This window comes from Phyllostomus discolor, chromosome 8, assembly GCF_004126475.2.
Source record: "Phyllostomus discolor isolate MPI-MPIP mPhyDis1 chromosome 8, mPhyDis1.pri.v3, whole genome shotgun sequence".
Classification (NCBI taxonomy): domain Eukaryota; kingdom Metazoa; phylum Chordata; class Mammalia; order Chiroptera; family Phyllostomidae; genus Phyllostomus; species Phyllostomus discolor.
In genome coordinates this window covers 100,157,692-100,171,050 of record NC_040910.2, presented here as the reverse complement: position 1 = coordinate 100,171,050, position 13,359 = coordinate 100,157,692, and the positions used below count along the sequence as shown (strand labels likewise).

General features: G+C 42.4%; 1 protein-coding gene across 2 annotated transcripts in view; it reads right to left on the bottom strand.

Moving 5' to 3' along the window:
• Positions 1–13,359, bottom strand: part of CA10 (carbonic anhydrase 10) — a 451,674-nt gene that overhangs the window by 271,127 nt on the left and 167,188 nt on the right. For both annotated transcript variants that reach the window (XM_028521194.2, XM_028521193.2), the window contains one exon: positions 7,345–7,487. In XM_028521194.2, the coding sequence (XP_028376995.1) occupies positions 7,345–7,487 (143 nt within the window). The remainder of the gene's footprint in view (positions 1–7,344; positions 7,488–13,359) is intronic.

Genomic DNA, 13,359 nt, shown 5'->3' with positions numbered 1-13,359 from the left:
AAGTGGCCTTCGGGGGCTGCCAGAACTTTTTTTGCGCTGGGGTTCTCAGTGAATGAAACACGTGGGAATCACTCACTTTTCAGCTACCTTGAATTCTTATTTTGAATTGAAGTCTGGTCCAAGCTAATTTCAAACACCAGGGCTAGTTCTTTGAGTCTAAGGCTGCGCAGGACAGGTACAATTAGAAGGCACCTTCAATTACACTTCAAGATATTTGCCTTTCAAGTGTTGCAGGTTCGATTCTCAGTCAGGGCACATGCCTGGGTTGCAGGCTATGACCCCCAGCAACCGCACATTGATGTTTTTCTCTCTCTCTCTATCTCCCTCCCCTCCCTCTCTAAAACTAAATAAAAATAAAATCTTTAAAAAAAGGAAGCAACCACATATCAATGAAAAAAAAAAAGATATTTGCCTTTCAGATAGACAAATCGAACAGGGCATTTAATTCTTCTCACCACCACTTTGCTTCTCTTCTTGTGTACTTGCCTTCTCAATGTCTTTTCCCTTAGTTCATCTGACCATCAGCACCGAGGACCTGGCGGTCATATTCCAGACACTGTCTTTTGGTGAAGGTTATTGCAGGACAATGACCTCACTTATCATGGACACAGTACTTTATGTAGTACGACGGAATTAGGCTGAATTTGTCTCTTGGTATCTTCCCTGTGCTATTTACTCATACTGAGCACATTATCCTTTAAATTCCTCTACCTTTATGCACGTAGTGACTTTACAGGACATCTAATGCAGCTTGAATCTGTGCAGCTTTTTATAAATATATACCTACCTGTGGGCTTTGCCTTTATGCCTGCTGAATTTCAACCTTTTACAGTGGGGATTCTGGCTCAGTGGTTCTGAATTCTAATTCTGTCATCCAAAGAATTGAAATCACTTCCCCGCTCTCCATGTAGGTTACTGATTCCAATGTGACTATCAGCCTCTTTGACAGAGAAACTCACGTGGGAGCTGTGTTTTCTCACTAATGGCACCAACACCTCTGGTGTAGTTGCCATGGTCTACATGTTTGTGTCTCGCCCAAGTTCACATGTTGATATCCTAACCCCAAGTAGTGGTATTAGCAGGTGGGGCTCTGGGGAGATAATTAGGGCACAAGAGCAGAGCCCTCCTGATCAGGACCCTTATAAGAGAGGCCCCCCAGAGCTCCCTGGTCCCTTCCACCATGTGGAGACCGTGAGAAGGCTCCAGCTACAAACCAGGCAGTGGGCCCTCAGCGGAAGGCGAGCATGCTGGTGCCTTGATTTTAGCTTCCCAGCCTTCAAAACTGTGAGAAACAAATTTCCATTTTTCATAAGCTCCCAAGTCTGTGGTGGTGTGTTACTGCGGCCCAGACAGACTAGGACAGTAGTGAATAATTAAGGAGCATTTTCTTCTCTACCTGACAAATCAGTGCGTTGTCTCCCACAATTCTCTCTACCACGGCCCTGCGAGGTGGGGACTGTTGTGGTCTCCCTTCGCAAACAAGGAAACCGAAGCTCAGAGAGGTTGGGCCTCTCATATCAGGTGCTCAGCGGCAAACTTAAAATTTAAACCCAAAGTAGAACATCTACAGACACCGATCCTTCCCCAAAAGGAGGTCTGTATGGTCTAAATGCTCCTACTCCGTGAACCATGACTTTAACAGACCTCGTCTTGGATGTCTCCACTCATTCTCCATCTTACTTTCTCTGAACCCACTTGCACACTTTACTTCTCCTTTTGTCCTCCTCCTTGGCGACAAGCCCTTTCGCTCACATCTCTTAAAAACATTATTTCTCAAAAGACTCCCTGTGCAGCCACATCCGTATCTTTAGCCCCTACCAGGTCCTTTTTCTGTACCATCGTTTGTAATTGTATTACCATAATTTCATTTTTAAGAGCTCCCTAATCCTCTAGAGTGATCTTCAATGAGGTAATGAGATCATATCTATTTTAACTCTGATATTTCAAACATCTGCCTTTTGACGGCCTAGGAGCCATGTCTGACACTTTTTTTTTTAACCTTAGCTACCATGTTTTCTAAGATGACGTATCTACATTCTCCCAGAGTTTTACTCTCCCTTACACATCACTCAGCGGCTTTGCCTTGTTGGTCACAAATGAATCCAAATAAAAGAATCTTTTTTGCTTTCTTCTGAGAAAGTATGTTATTCATATAGTGGCTCAAGCCATTTATCAAATCACAAAATACAGATGAGTAAGAATTGCATTCAGTTCTTCATCAGCTCTTAAAGATCTTCTCTGTCCCATGAACACACATACAATTGTATGTACCGTTTCCATCCCCAAGCTTCAGGGTAAGAAGACCCACGCATGGGATGTAAAGACAACTAGTGAGTTACAAATGGGTACACATAGTTATCTGTGAAAGTGTATCAGTGTCCCAAGAAAACCCAGCACCCCAGCAACATATTTAGATGGCAAAATGGATCTATCTTTACTCTTTGCTTTAGTTGCACATGTAGAGACAAAGCATCTAACATTTAAAGTCCCTCCTGCCAACACTATTTCATTCTACCTACTTTTTCCCATGGTAGCTCATATTCTCGCACCTCTGTAATGCCTGCTTCGACCAACCCAACTTCTTACCCCCATTAAAATTAATGCCGAATTGATTGAGTTGCTAATTAATCATTTCACTGCTTCTTTAGTATCTATTTTACTATTATCTCAAACAGTGATTCAAAGTTGGTTACCACTTAACCTTTGTATCTCTATACTTTCTCCCCTAATATAACATAAAATCTCACTCATAAAAGTTTTCAGGACATGCTGCTGTAGACATGCCATGAATTGCAACGATTTACTGTGCTCAAGTAAATTTTGCTACAAGGTTTATAGGAAAACTTACAAATAGAGAAGTGATAGAATTTAAGCCGCAAACCAATTCATGTACCTTCTTTTTTTCTTTTTTACAATTTGTTATTTCAACCGTGTTTTACAAAAAGTACTACAATGCCTGGAAATTAGTTTCCAGTGACAGATTCTGTTGAGAGCATGGTTACTTCTTTCATCATGGGACTTCACTGCATTTTTCCCACCTTAAGCCAACACAACTTTTGGCTAATTCCACAAAAGCCTTTTCCTTGGTAATCAAGAATAATCTGGTTCAATTCAAATCAACAGGCATGACCATGGATAACTCTAGGGCTATAAAAAATGTAAGAACACATTTGTCTTGAGGAGGTCTTCATCTAAGACAGGACGAGAGAAGGCAAGTAAGACTCCAGGCCAAGTTCCAAGTCCTAAAGGAAATATAAACAAGGTACTCAAGGAGCCAGATGAAGAGAGATTTCACCATCAGCTAAAGGGATCAAGGGGGCTTTCATAGAGGATGGAGCACTGACGCCATGAAGGTCGCATCATAAAAAGGAGGTGTGTCAGGTGACGAGCGTGCTGTGGCCAAAGCGCCGATCACAGATCTTGGGGGAAAGGTGAGATACTTCCAATGTGTCCTTGATCCCATCACCTTTTTCATTCAGCTGCCCTAGCCCACTCCCCCTCGCAACCATCAGTCTGTTCCCTGTGTCTATGAGTCTGTTTGTATTTTGTTGGTTCATTTATTTTGTTCTTTAGATTGTGCATATAAACAAAATTGTATGGCACTTGTCTTTCTCTGTCTGACTTATTTCACTTAGCCTAACACCTCCTGGTCCATCCATACCATCACTAATATTAAGTGGTTGATTTTAGATGCTACCTTTTACAGTTAACATACCATCAGCAATTTCCAAGTCATTACCTACTGAGATGTTCATTTTCTTAAAAGAGCCACAAGATGAGGAAGGATGCCAAAACTAATTTTTGGCTAAAACGGTAGAATCAGCAAGTGATGTTAGACTTGGTGTTAATACGTTTTTTTCTCCTCTTAGATATCTTAGATCAACAGAAAGTTTATCCATGGACCACATCACCTCCATGAAAGTGAAACTTACCTGTTAACTGCAACCCTCAAGCACCCACCTGCATCAGGAATGTGGCAGGCAACTATCTAGAGGAATTACTGCACCCCAAAATCATCAAGTGAGGCTATCCATATTTTGCTGTGAAATAACATTCTCATCCTATATTTTATTTTCAAATCACTAAGAAGCTTACTTATGTGAACTGCACATGAAAATTAACACACAAACATGTTATGTATGCTCACTTTGGTCTGAACAAGACAAGGAAAGTCAAAATATATGTATATCTGTACAAGCTCAGCCACTAACAAGGGTCTGTATCTTTAAAACACGCTGAAACTGGGCTTAAAACTCCAGTTACGTCATAATCCAATTTCACGTAGAGAGAAACTTGCAATGAACTGAGATTGTGAAGGAAAAAGTATCTCCACCTGCTCCCTTTTTGATTCCTGAGTTGATTTAGAAGCTTTACCTAGAATAGATTAATTAGACCCATGACTTAAAAAATACTTAGACTACTGGAAGCTAAGTTTAATGGTGCCAAGAGTGGGCAAGACAGAATCTTAAATTCACATGCAGCCCAGCTCTAAGGGAGCATTGTTTACAGCGTACCGTTATTTTGGATTTTTGCCGCAAGAGTCCTATATGTCAGACATGAGCTGGATAAAAAATAACTTTTCTTTGAGAAAAAAACGAACACCGCTTAAAAGCTACCATTGAAAATAGGCAACTTAAAAGGTAAAAGAAATCTCATTACTCAAATAAAATGAATGTCCTCTATTATACCCGAGACACAACATTTTTTGATTCTCGTTTAACTATTATTATTCTTTGAATTCTTGCACTCGGGCTGAATTTCAGCCCTCGCTCCTGCTAAGAACGGCCATCAATTCGTCCTCCCTGCCAGTGCCAGGTCAGACATGTTAAAACAAACTCAGCAACACAAGCCAGGGTCTGCAGCAGAGCTGCTTCACGGGTTTGTAAATAAGAAACATTCCAACATGGGAACGAATGATGTTCATGCGTAAAAATGCGACACAAAACACAGAGATGACTGGGATGCATTTAACATGCTGATACCTAGTTGATCCCAGACTTCCAAATGTGCCACCTTGCCCAGATCCTATAAAGCCTCCCAGTCTTGCAGGGTTGTTTTTTTTTTAAGCCTTTTGAGTTGGATACACATTTCCCACAAAGCAAAACTAAATTCAGAGCAGTGATCTGAATCTTCACTTCCCAAATAAGTCTCCGACTCATTAAAAGTCACCTTTCAAACAGCTCGCCGACACGTTTTCGCTATTGTCCATCAGGTTGAGGCATTTCATTACCAGTTATTTCCTCCTATGACCTTCTTTGTTTTCTTTCCCACCTTTCACGAATGCAAAGGGACCCATCCGACAGTTCTCAGCTCTTCAAACAGCTGACAACACAAATCGTGCCAGATATAAATATTTACATCGTTTAAAGTAAATGTTTCCAAAATTCCAAACTCCATTGCATTTGAAAATTGACTTGGATCAGGTACACTTTATGGAATCAAAAATTTAAAAAAACCCAAAACCCTTGTCAACAACCAAAAACATCAAAACAAAACAACATAGGAATGATTTTTACCACTAGGCTATATTTCAGTCCCTACTTTCCCAATACATTTTAGAGGAAAGCTGTCTTAAAATTAGGTTTTTGTCCTTTCATATCAACATTTTCCTCTAAGATAGTCTATTGAAAAAAGGAAATTATATATCCATTATTTTTGGTAGCTTGTCACCTTTCCATCCCACTCTTAGCGTACCATATGTTTTATCTAAACACACTTGAAACACTTGCCATAACTCTTGGGAAAAGGACCTACTCCCTTAACACAGCCTTGGGGTCCAAACTCTGTCCTCCTCCCGCATCTTTAGGTCCCCACCTCCTCCTCTCGGGTCTCTGTGCTTCAGCCTGGCTGCCCATCTTTCCGACAACGTCTGCAAGTCAGTCATCAACCCTCATTCTGCTTCGGGCTTTCCCCTTTTTTTGTAATACAATTATTCCCTCCATCAGCCCCTGCCCAAGAAAGAAACGATCATTGAGTATTTAGTTAAAACTGAAGCTTGCTCTTCTTAAATACTGGTCAGTGAACTTATCCATCGTGGCTTGACTCAAATGATTCCCCCTTTTGGAGAGCAGTGTATGTAGAACCTACAAGAAGTTCCTTTCATGGTCCATAAAAATGATCCGAACAGTAATTAGGCCTGGCTAGTTTGCTCTTGAATCAGAGCAATAAGCTACATCAGCCAGATAGGGTGTTGCTACAGAAATGCTTCCCAAGTTATATTTAAAGTGGCGCACAAATACTCCACCACTCAACAGCCTTGGTCATGTTCAAGGTCTGTTACTGCCTGCCTTGTGATCTGAGTCAAAGTTACTAACATTTTGGTTAGTCATTAGGTTTTCCTTTCTTTTCTTTTTTGGTGGTAGTTATGTGATAGAACAAAATATATATTCCAATATAGCAGAAGAAAACCAATTACTTACAAACTCTGTGGAGAACAGATGGCGTAAAGGAGGGGAGCGCAGAGCCCTAGGAACCCAAGCCCTGGAGAACCAGCAGCCAGCAGGAACAGAAATAGTCCATGATTGTGAGCCCAATGTCTTGCTCACGAATGATTTTCCGTTCCTCTTGAGTTCCCAATAGCTACATCACCTTCAAATACAATTTTCTCTGTGTGTGTTTTTTCCCACTTCCAACAATCTACTCAATAGGAAAAGGTTGTGAAATAGAAACGAGCCGGCAAGAGAAAGGCTAGATTCCAGCGATGAGAAAACCCCATGGGCGTAACGTTATGCCCTTCCCCAAATTAAGGAGGAGCCCAGCATGAGGGCAGGAGAGGGGAGGAAGGGGGAGGAGAGGGATACTGGTGTGAGAATCACACAGCACAACTCAGCATTTCTGTGCAACAGCTAGGATTTTTAGCCAGCAAGATGACTCAAGGAAGATGAATTATTGATTTTCTTATAAATCATCTAGGGTGATATTTGTTTGTTTTCTTTCTAGGATGATAAACATCTGATTTTACTTATTAAAAATTTTATTTTCACTTGGTTCAGGTCAAAAGAAGCCCCAGTAAAGAGGTTTCGGGAGAAAAGGATTTTCCCAGCATGATATGCAGACAAGGCAACTCCGTGTACTGACCTTCATGGGGCACCAAGGGATAGAACCCCAGGCAACCTCCAGGGAGTGTAAAGTAATTAGAAACACGAGGGTTTGACTAGATTGGGAGAAAAAACACAATTTAGACATAATTCTATGTACTGGCGGTAGGCCTGGGCTCTGTGGGATTATTCCTAGGTGAGAGGAAAACCCCATCACAGAGATCAAGGCTGGGAGGATTGGCTTTCAGAAGCAGCATTGCCACACCCCACCCCTCAACTTCACAATGGAAGCAACATGGCTGCTTACCTTCCTGCCCCCCGTGTTGATGCGAAGGGACGTCAGAAAGGGGTCGAAGATCATGTGGCTGGTCTCTATGTTGACCGGCGACTGCCGTTTCCCCACAGAGCAAAGATTCCAAGCTGAGTTCACCAATCCCCAGAAAGAAGGAACTAGAAACACAAAGAAATTGTAGAATTAGGCTGGGTAGAGGGTTGGGGAGACAACATAGAAAGAGCCATGGAACAGAAGCGGTAAAATCAAAGAGTCACCCAACATTTCCCATCCACGGAGATCATTGGGTATTGCAAAGGTATTTTCCGGGCCTGAATATTAAGTCACAAATATTCAGATGAGGACGAATATCTCTAATTTTTAAGACCAGATTTTCTTATTTCAGACCTGTTCATCTGATGGCCTCTTTGATGGGTACAGTTAACACTGATGCCTCAGTGGGAAGGCGGCACAGTCCAACCTTGTAACATGTCTCAGTTACTCTAAATACTTAGCGGTTCTTGAGTTGATGCTCTGCTTTCCCAATGGGCAGGAATACTGTGAGAATTGACCTTGTTCTATATAACAGAAAGTGGCATTTGATACATATAAGTTGGTATTTGGGGGGGTTGTCAAGATCCAAATGAGGGAATGAATTATTGTTATGAGCCTCAATCAATGCTAGACAGGAGCTTGGCAACTTGACTTTGTGTAGCCCAGCACTGTGTCACTAACCTGATGCACCAGCGGCTAAAGAACTTCTTCATTTGGTAGGCGGGAAAAAATGGCCTTGAGTACGAGTACAAACATCCAAAAGGAAACTGTCTACTCATCTTCAGGTCACATTAAAACATCTATGAAAATAAACTTCAATGGCCATTTCCAGTCCAACTTTATCTTGTTAAGAAAGTTAGCAGAGCAGGGGTAAGCCAATTTAGTAATATTACTGCATTACTCCATGTATGATGTGTACCCACATTTTTGTGCTCAATATACATGGGATTATGAGATCATTATACCAATGTATAATGCACATCCTTATCTTTCCCTCAGAAATTTGGGTAAAAAATACACATTATATGTGGCAAAATACGGTATGTCCGTGAAGATCAGAGACACATCTTCAGCCTTTTCTAGTCCCTCTCAATATCTCCATGGAGGCCCTGGGCCTGTATGTTCTCCTCGTGCCCTTGAAATTATATAACCATCATTCATTCATCCATCCACAGCATCCATCAGCAGGACAGTTAAATTGCATCACGTGTCCAGCCCTGGGTTGTGTCGAATCGTGAGGAAGGCAGATGCACAGAAGAACAATGGCCACACAGCGGGTAGGGATGTGAGGTCAGGTCAAGGGTTTACCAGCCTCCAAATGAGAGGCACCACACCCCGCAGCAGTGGAGTGATTCCTCCCGAACATGAACTTGACCCAAATCACAACCTTCTCCAATGTACCTTCCTCTCAGGAACTCAAACTTAATAAGGCCTGTAATTTACCCCAGTTATCTTTCCCACCATGCCATAGATGGAACAAACTAAGGCAGGAGAGGGGTCTGGCAAACACTTGCTAAAGATACTATGTAAGAGACCCATAATTCATGAAAAGAATTGGACTAATCCCATCTACATCCAGAACTCTATGACCTTTTTATTTGTTAGAGGCAACTGTCGAGCAGAAGGGAGAGAAAAATTAAAAACAAGTTGCTCATGCCAAACTCTGGGCTTCATTGTGAAAAATGGCAAACACCTAAGTTGGTTTATCCATCTTAATAAGCCTCTGGTGGCTTTATTCCCTTTAGTTGAAAGAATTTGAATTGGTTTTCCAGTCATAACTGGTTTTCGAAATGGCAGCAAGGGCCAGAGTTACGGAGGAAGAGAAGAAGGAGTGGAGGGAAGAGTAGAAAGAATATAAACATGTGTTTCCATGGCACTCTCATGTCCCATCCTCACTTAAGCTATGATACCACTGCAAGTCGGTTAACATCTTTCAAAGTCACTTAACATCCTTAGAAGGTACCACACCTTAGAAAAATTATAATAACAAAAAAACTATTGCATTAAAATTTTATTTTAAAATATGTATATGAGTTTCTGTCTTCTCTAAGCTGATCTATGAAAATCACTGACTTAATTTTATACTTATTCCTTAATCATCTCAAGTTTATTATGAAAATAAAAATGTCCATCCGCATGTGCTCCCGCCCCTGATTGTCGGTGATGCCCATAAAGCGTGCAAAGGTGGGGATGCCGGGGACAATGCAGTCACAGCACTGCCACAAACCAGCTGTGTGACTGTGGAGAAGTCATTGGTCCCTGAGGCCTTGCTTGCTCTCTGTAGCCCCTGTGGTAGGCTGAATAACAGCTCCCCTTCAAAGTGGCCCACACCTGAACTCCAGAACCTGTGAGTGTTACCTTGGCAGCCAAACCATACTCTGCGGAAATGATTAAATTAGGGATCTTGCGATGAGAGATTATCCTGGATTATTTGGGTGGGTCCAATATAATCACAAGGGTCTTTTTTATTTTGAAAAGGGAGGTGAGAGATACAGAGAAAAGAGTTAAGGATGAAGAGAGAGGTCAGAGAGGACAGGAGACACCGGATGTGAAGATGGGGGAAGGGGACACAAGGAAGATGCAGGTGGCCTCTAGAAGCTGGAATGCACAAAGAAGCCACACACAGATGGTTCCCCTAGAGCAGGGGTGTCCGACCATCCCAAGATGGCTGTGAATGCAGCCCAAAATAAAATTGTATATTTACTTAAAATTGTACGAGATTTTTTTCGTGATTATATGTCATAATGCACTTAATGTATGGCCCAAGACAGCTGTTCTTCTTCCAGTGTGGCCTAGAGATGCCAAAAGGATGGACACCCCTGCGAGCTTCCAGAAGGAAGAATGGCCAGCTGACACTGATTTTAACCCCACAAAACTCATTTCAGACTTCTCACATCCAGAACTGTAAGACAATAACTTTGTGTTGTTTTAAGCCACTAAGTTGACATTATTTGAAATGGCTGGAATAGGAAACTAATGTAACCCCCTGTGTCTTTAAAAACTCTGCAAGACAGTAAGCTCTTTGACAATCAGGCTGTCAGTGAGTCTGGGGGCCTTCCCGGGAAGGCAGCTGCATGATAAACGAAGTTACAGCTGGTGCACATTGCATTTCATCTACTCCCATGAAAATCATTAACAAAAATAATTCCAGCCCTATACACCGATGGCGAGACTGCTGATATATGGCAAAAGGGGTAGGCAGATAGTGCTGCGTCTCACTGATAAACTTCACACCCTGAAAGTACCCCCACTAAAACACAACAGCAAAACTTTATGCGAACATCTGCTTTGGCTTTTATTGGGCATGGCGGTCTTTATGACAAACAGTTCCCGGGTTTTATATCCCCACTTCACTATCGAGGCCTCAGTGTCTGGTTTTAAGCTCCTGCTCAGCCCACTCAGGAATAACGGAGGAACCCACGCCCGTGCTCGAGTCGGCCATGTTTCTCACTAGTTCCACTCCTGAAGGGGTCATCTCAGTTTATTTTCCACTGGATTGCTGATTTTTAAATCTGCCATAAATTAATAGTCTTTTCAGAGGTAGATGCCACTTTAGAGTTCATCTGATCTAAATGACTACGTGAAGTTGAGGCCAGAAAGGCAGAGGGGAAAGTCCTCAAGCAAGGGCCATGCCACTAGGTAGAGGGAGACAGGGCAGACGGAGGAAGGACACGGGTCTCCAGGTTCCTCGTGTTACCGTATCTCCAGTGCTCTCAATCCCTCCTCCCAAGCAGGCTCCACACATGAGCGGACTATCGTAGCCACGGAGTTTCAGAGCTCACTGTTGCTATGGTCCCCGTAAGACTTTTGCTACCATTTTTCTTTTGATAAATCAGGACTAAGTCACATTAGTGCCCATTTTCTTGTCAAAATAAATTTCAAGTGCAAAGATTCTAATCAAACTGCTTTAAATGTCAACCATCCCAAGTACAGTTAAGGTTTTTAAAAAGTCAGTGAAGTTTGGCTGGATAGAAACAAGGCTTGAATTCAGGCCAGAGAGGATATGTTTGGGTCTCATCGGTGGGAGGAGGTCCCCGAGGAGACCTGAGGGGTTTACTGCTCATGAAGAGCTGCTCCAGGGGTCCCGTCCTGGGGCCAGCTGGACTGGGCAAGATTCTAGTCCAGATGAGAGAAGTCAGTGCTCTTAGAATCAGTGCTAAGCGTTGGGACAATGATGAAGGTGTCAAAGGTAGTCCACGGACCTCAGATGCCAAATGGACCAGCAACGGGTCTGCAGATGTGGTGTAATTTAGGTTCTAGGTGTAATTTGTACTTGAGCGGGAAGGCCCGTGCTTACTGGGGCATGGGCGTGAGCTGGCAGGATGTACTCGCAGAGCAAGATGGAACATAGGAACCAACACGTCAAGATTTAGAGTATGAAACACTCCCTCTCCCCGGCCAGGCAGCTTGGCTGGTTGGAGCATTGTCCTCATGTGCCAGGGTTGAGGGTTCAATCCCCAGTTAGGGCACATATAGGAGTCAAACAATGATGCATAAATAAGTGGAACAACAAATCTATGTTTCTCTCTCTCTTCTCTCTTTGATCTCTCTCTCTCTCTCTAAAATCAAGAAAGAAAGAAAGAAAGAAAGAGAGAGAGAGAGAGAAAGAAAGAAAGAAAGAAAGAAAGAAAGAAAGAAAGAAAGAAAAGGAAAAGAAAGACTCCCTTTGGGTTTGTGCAGAACTCCTGGTTACCCCCAGTTTTCTGATACTTAACTCTCCTCCATATGATTGATTCTTGGGTTTATAAATACCACCCTCCACCCCTCGGGGAGCACAGGTGCCATTACAGAATGCTATGGCACTGCTTCTATTTCCAAGTTTGGACAATTATTGTTGAATTATTTTCCCCTTAGTTTCCATGGCTGTCCCCATAAGTCAAAATTTTAAACTTTCTGTTAGTCTGTAAAGCAACATACAGTGTACTTACTAACTAATGCTGTGTCTATTTCTACCTTGACCGATACCACTTATTGAGAAAAATATAAGTGTAAATAGAGTAAAATTGAGTGAGAATCAGTTGAATTAATGGACAACGAATCTGAAAATATTTGGAAAGGATCATCCCTGGCCTTTTTTTTCCCTGCAAAACCTTCTAATTTACACAGAAACCAGAACATACACTAGACCTGGATATTTCTGCAAATTAATTTTCACAGAGCCTAAACAATGGAACTTAATGGCTGAATCACAGCTCTGTGTTATCTTGCCAAAACATTTCCCCATGACAATGCTGTCTTCACTACCTAAACCATAAATCCCACACGGTCTCTTGGCTCTGGGTCCAGTGAACTATGTCAGAGGCTCAGTGACTGTGATTTCGGCTGCTTAAAAGAAGCCTTGGAAAACCTATCAGCTGCTTGTTCAAAACCAAACAGAGATGCTCAAGTTTCATTTATTAACACATCATGATAACCCCCAGGCAAAAACAAAGTCCTCACCGAGACAAGAAATGGGTCAGGAGAGCAAGGAACCAGAGGAATCGAGTTTGACCTGGCGAGTGAATGTGTGCCTCCGTGACACTTTTATCCTTCAGAAGATGCTCCGAGTCAGTGTAAGCTTCTAGGCATCCTTCTCATTCATGCACCCTCAATTGTCATTTGTCATTTCAGTAGAATCTGCAAAGACCACGCTGCTGTGGAGAGGGAGGTCATCCCTTGGGATTCATTTAGGCAGCTTATGTGAATTTGCTAAATTCTCTGAGAACAAGACAAACTCAATTAAAAAGTGTTTGCTGACAGCCTGCAACACGCCAGGCATTAGGCTCGACACTGACGATTCACTTAGCAAATATTTACTGAGGACTGACTACGGGCCAGATACCGCTATCCGTTCTGGATACTCAGTGAGGAATGAAACGCCCGTGGTTCCTGCTCTCATGGATCTTGCAGTCTAGGGGAAACTGTGGGAGATACTGTTTCTCTCCATGTTTCCACATGGAGTGCATATCTATGCAATTAGGACTTGTGGTAAGTATGCGGTAGAGACCATCAAGATGG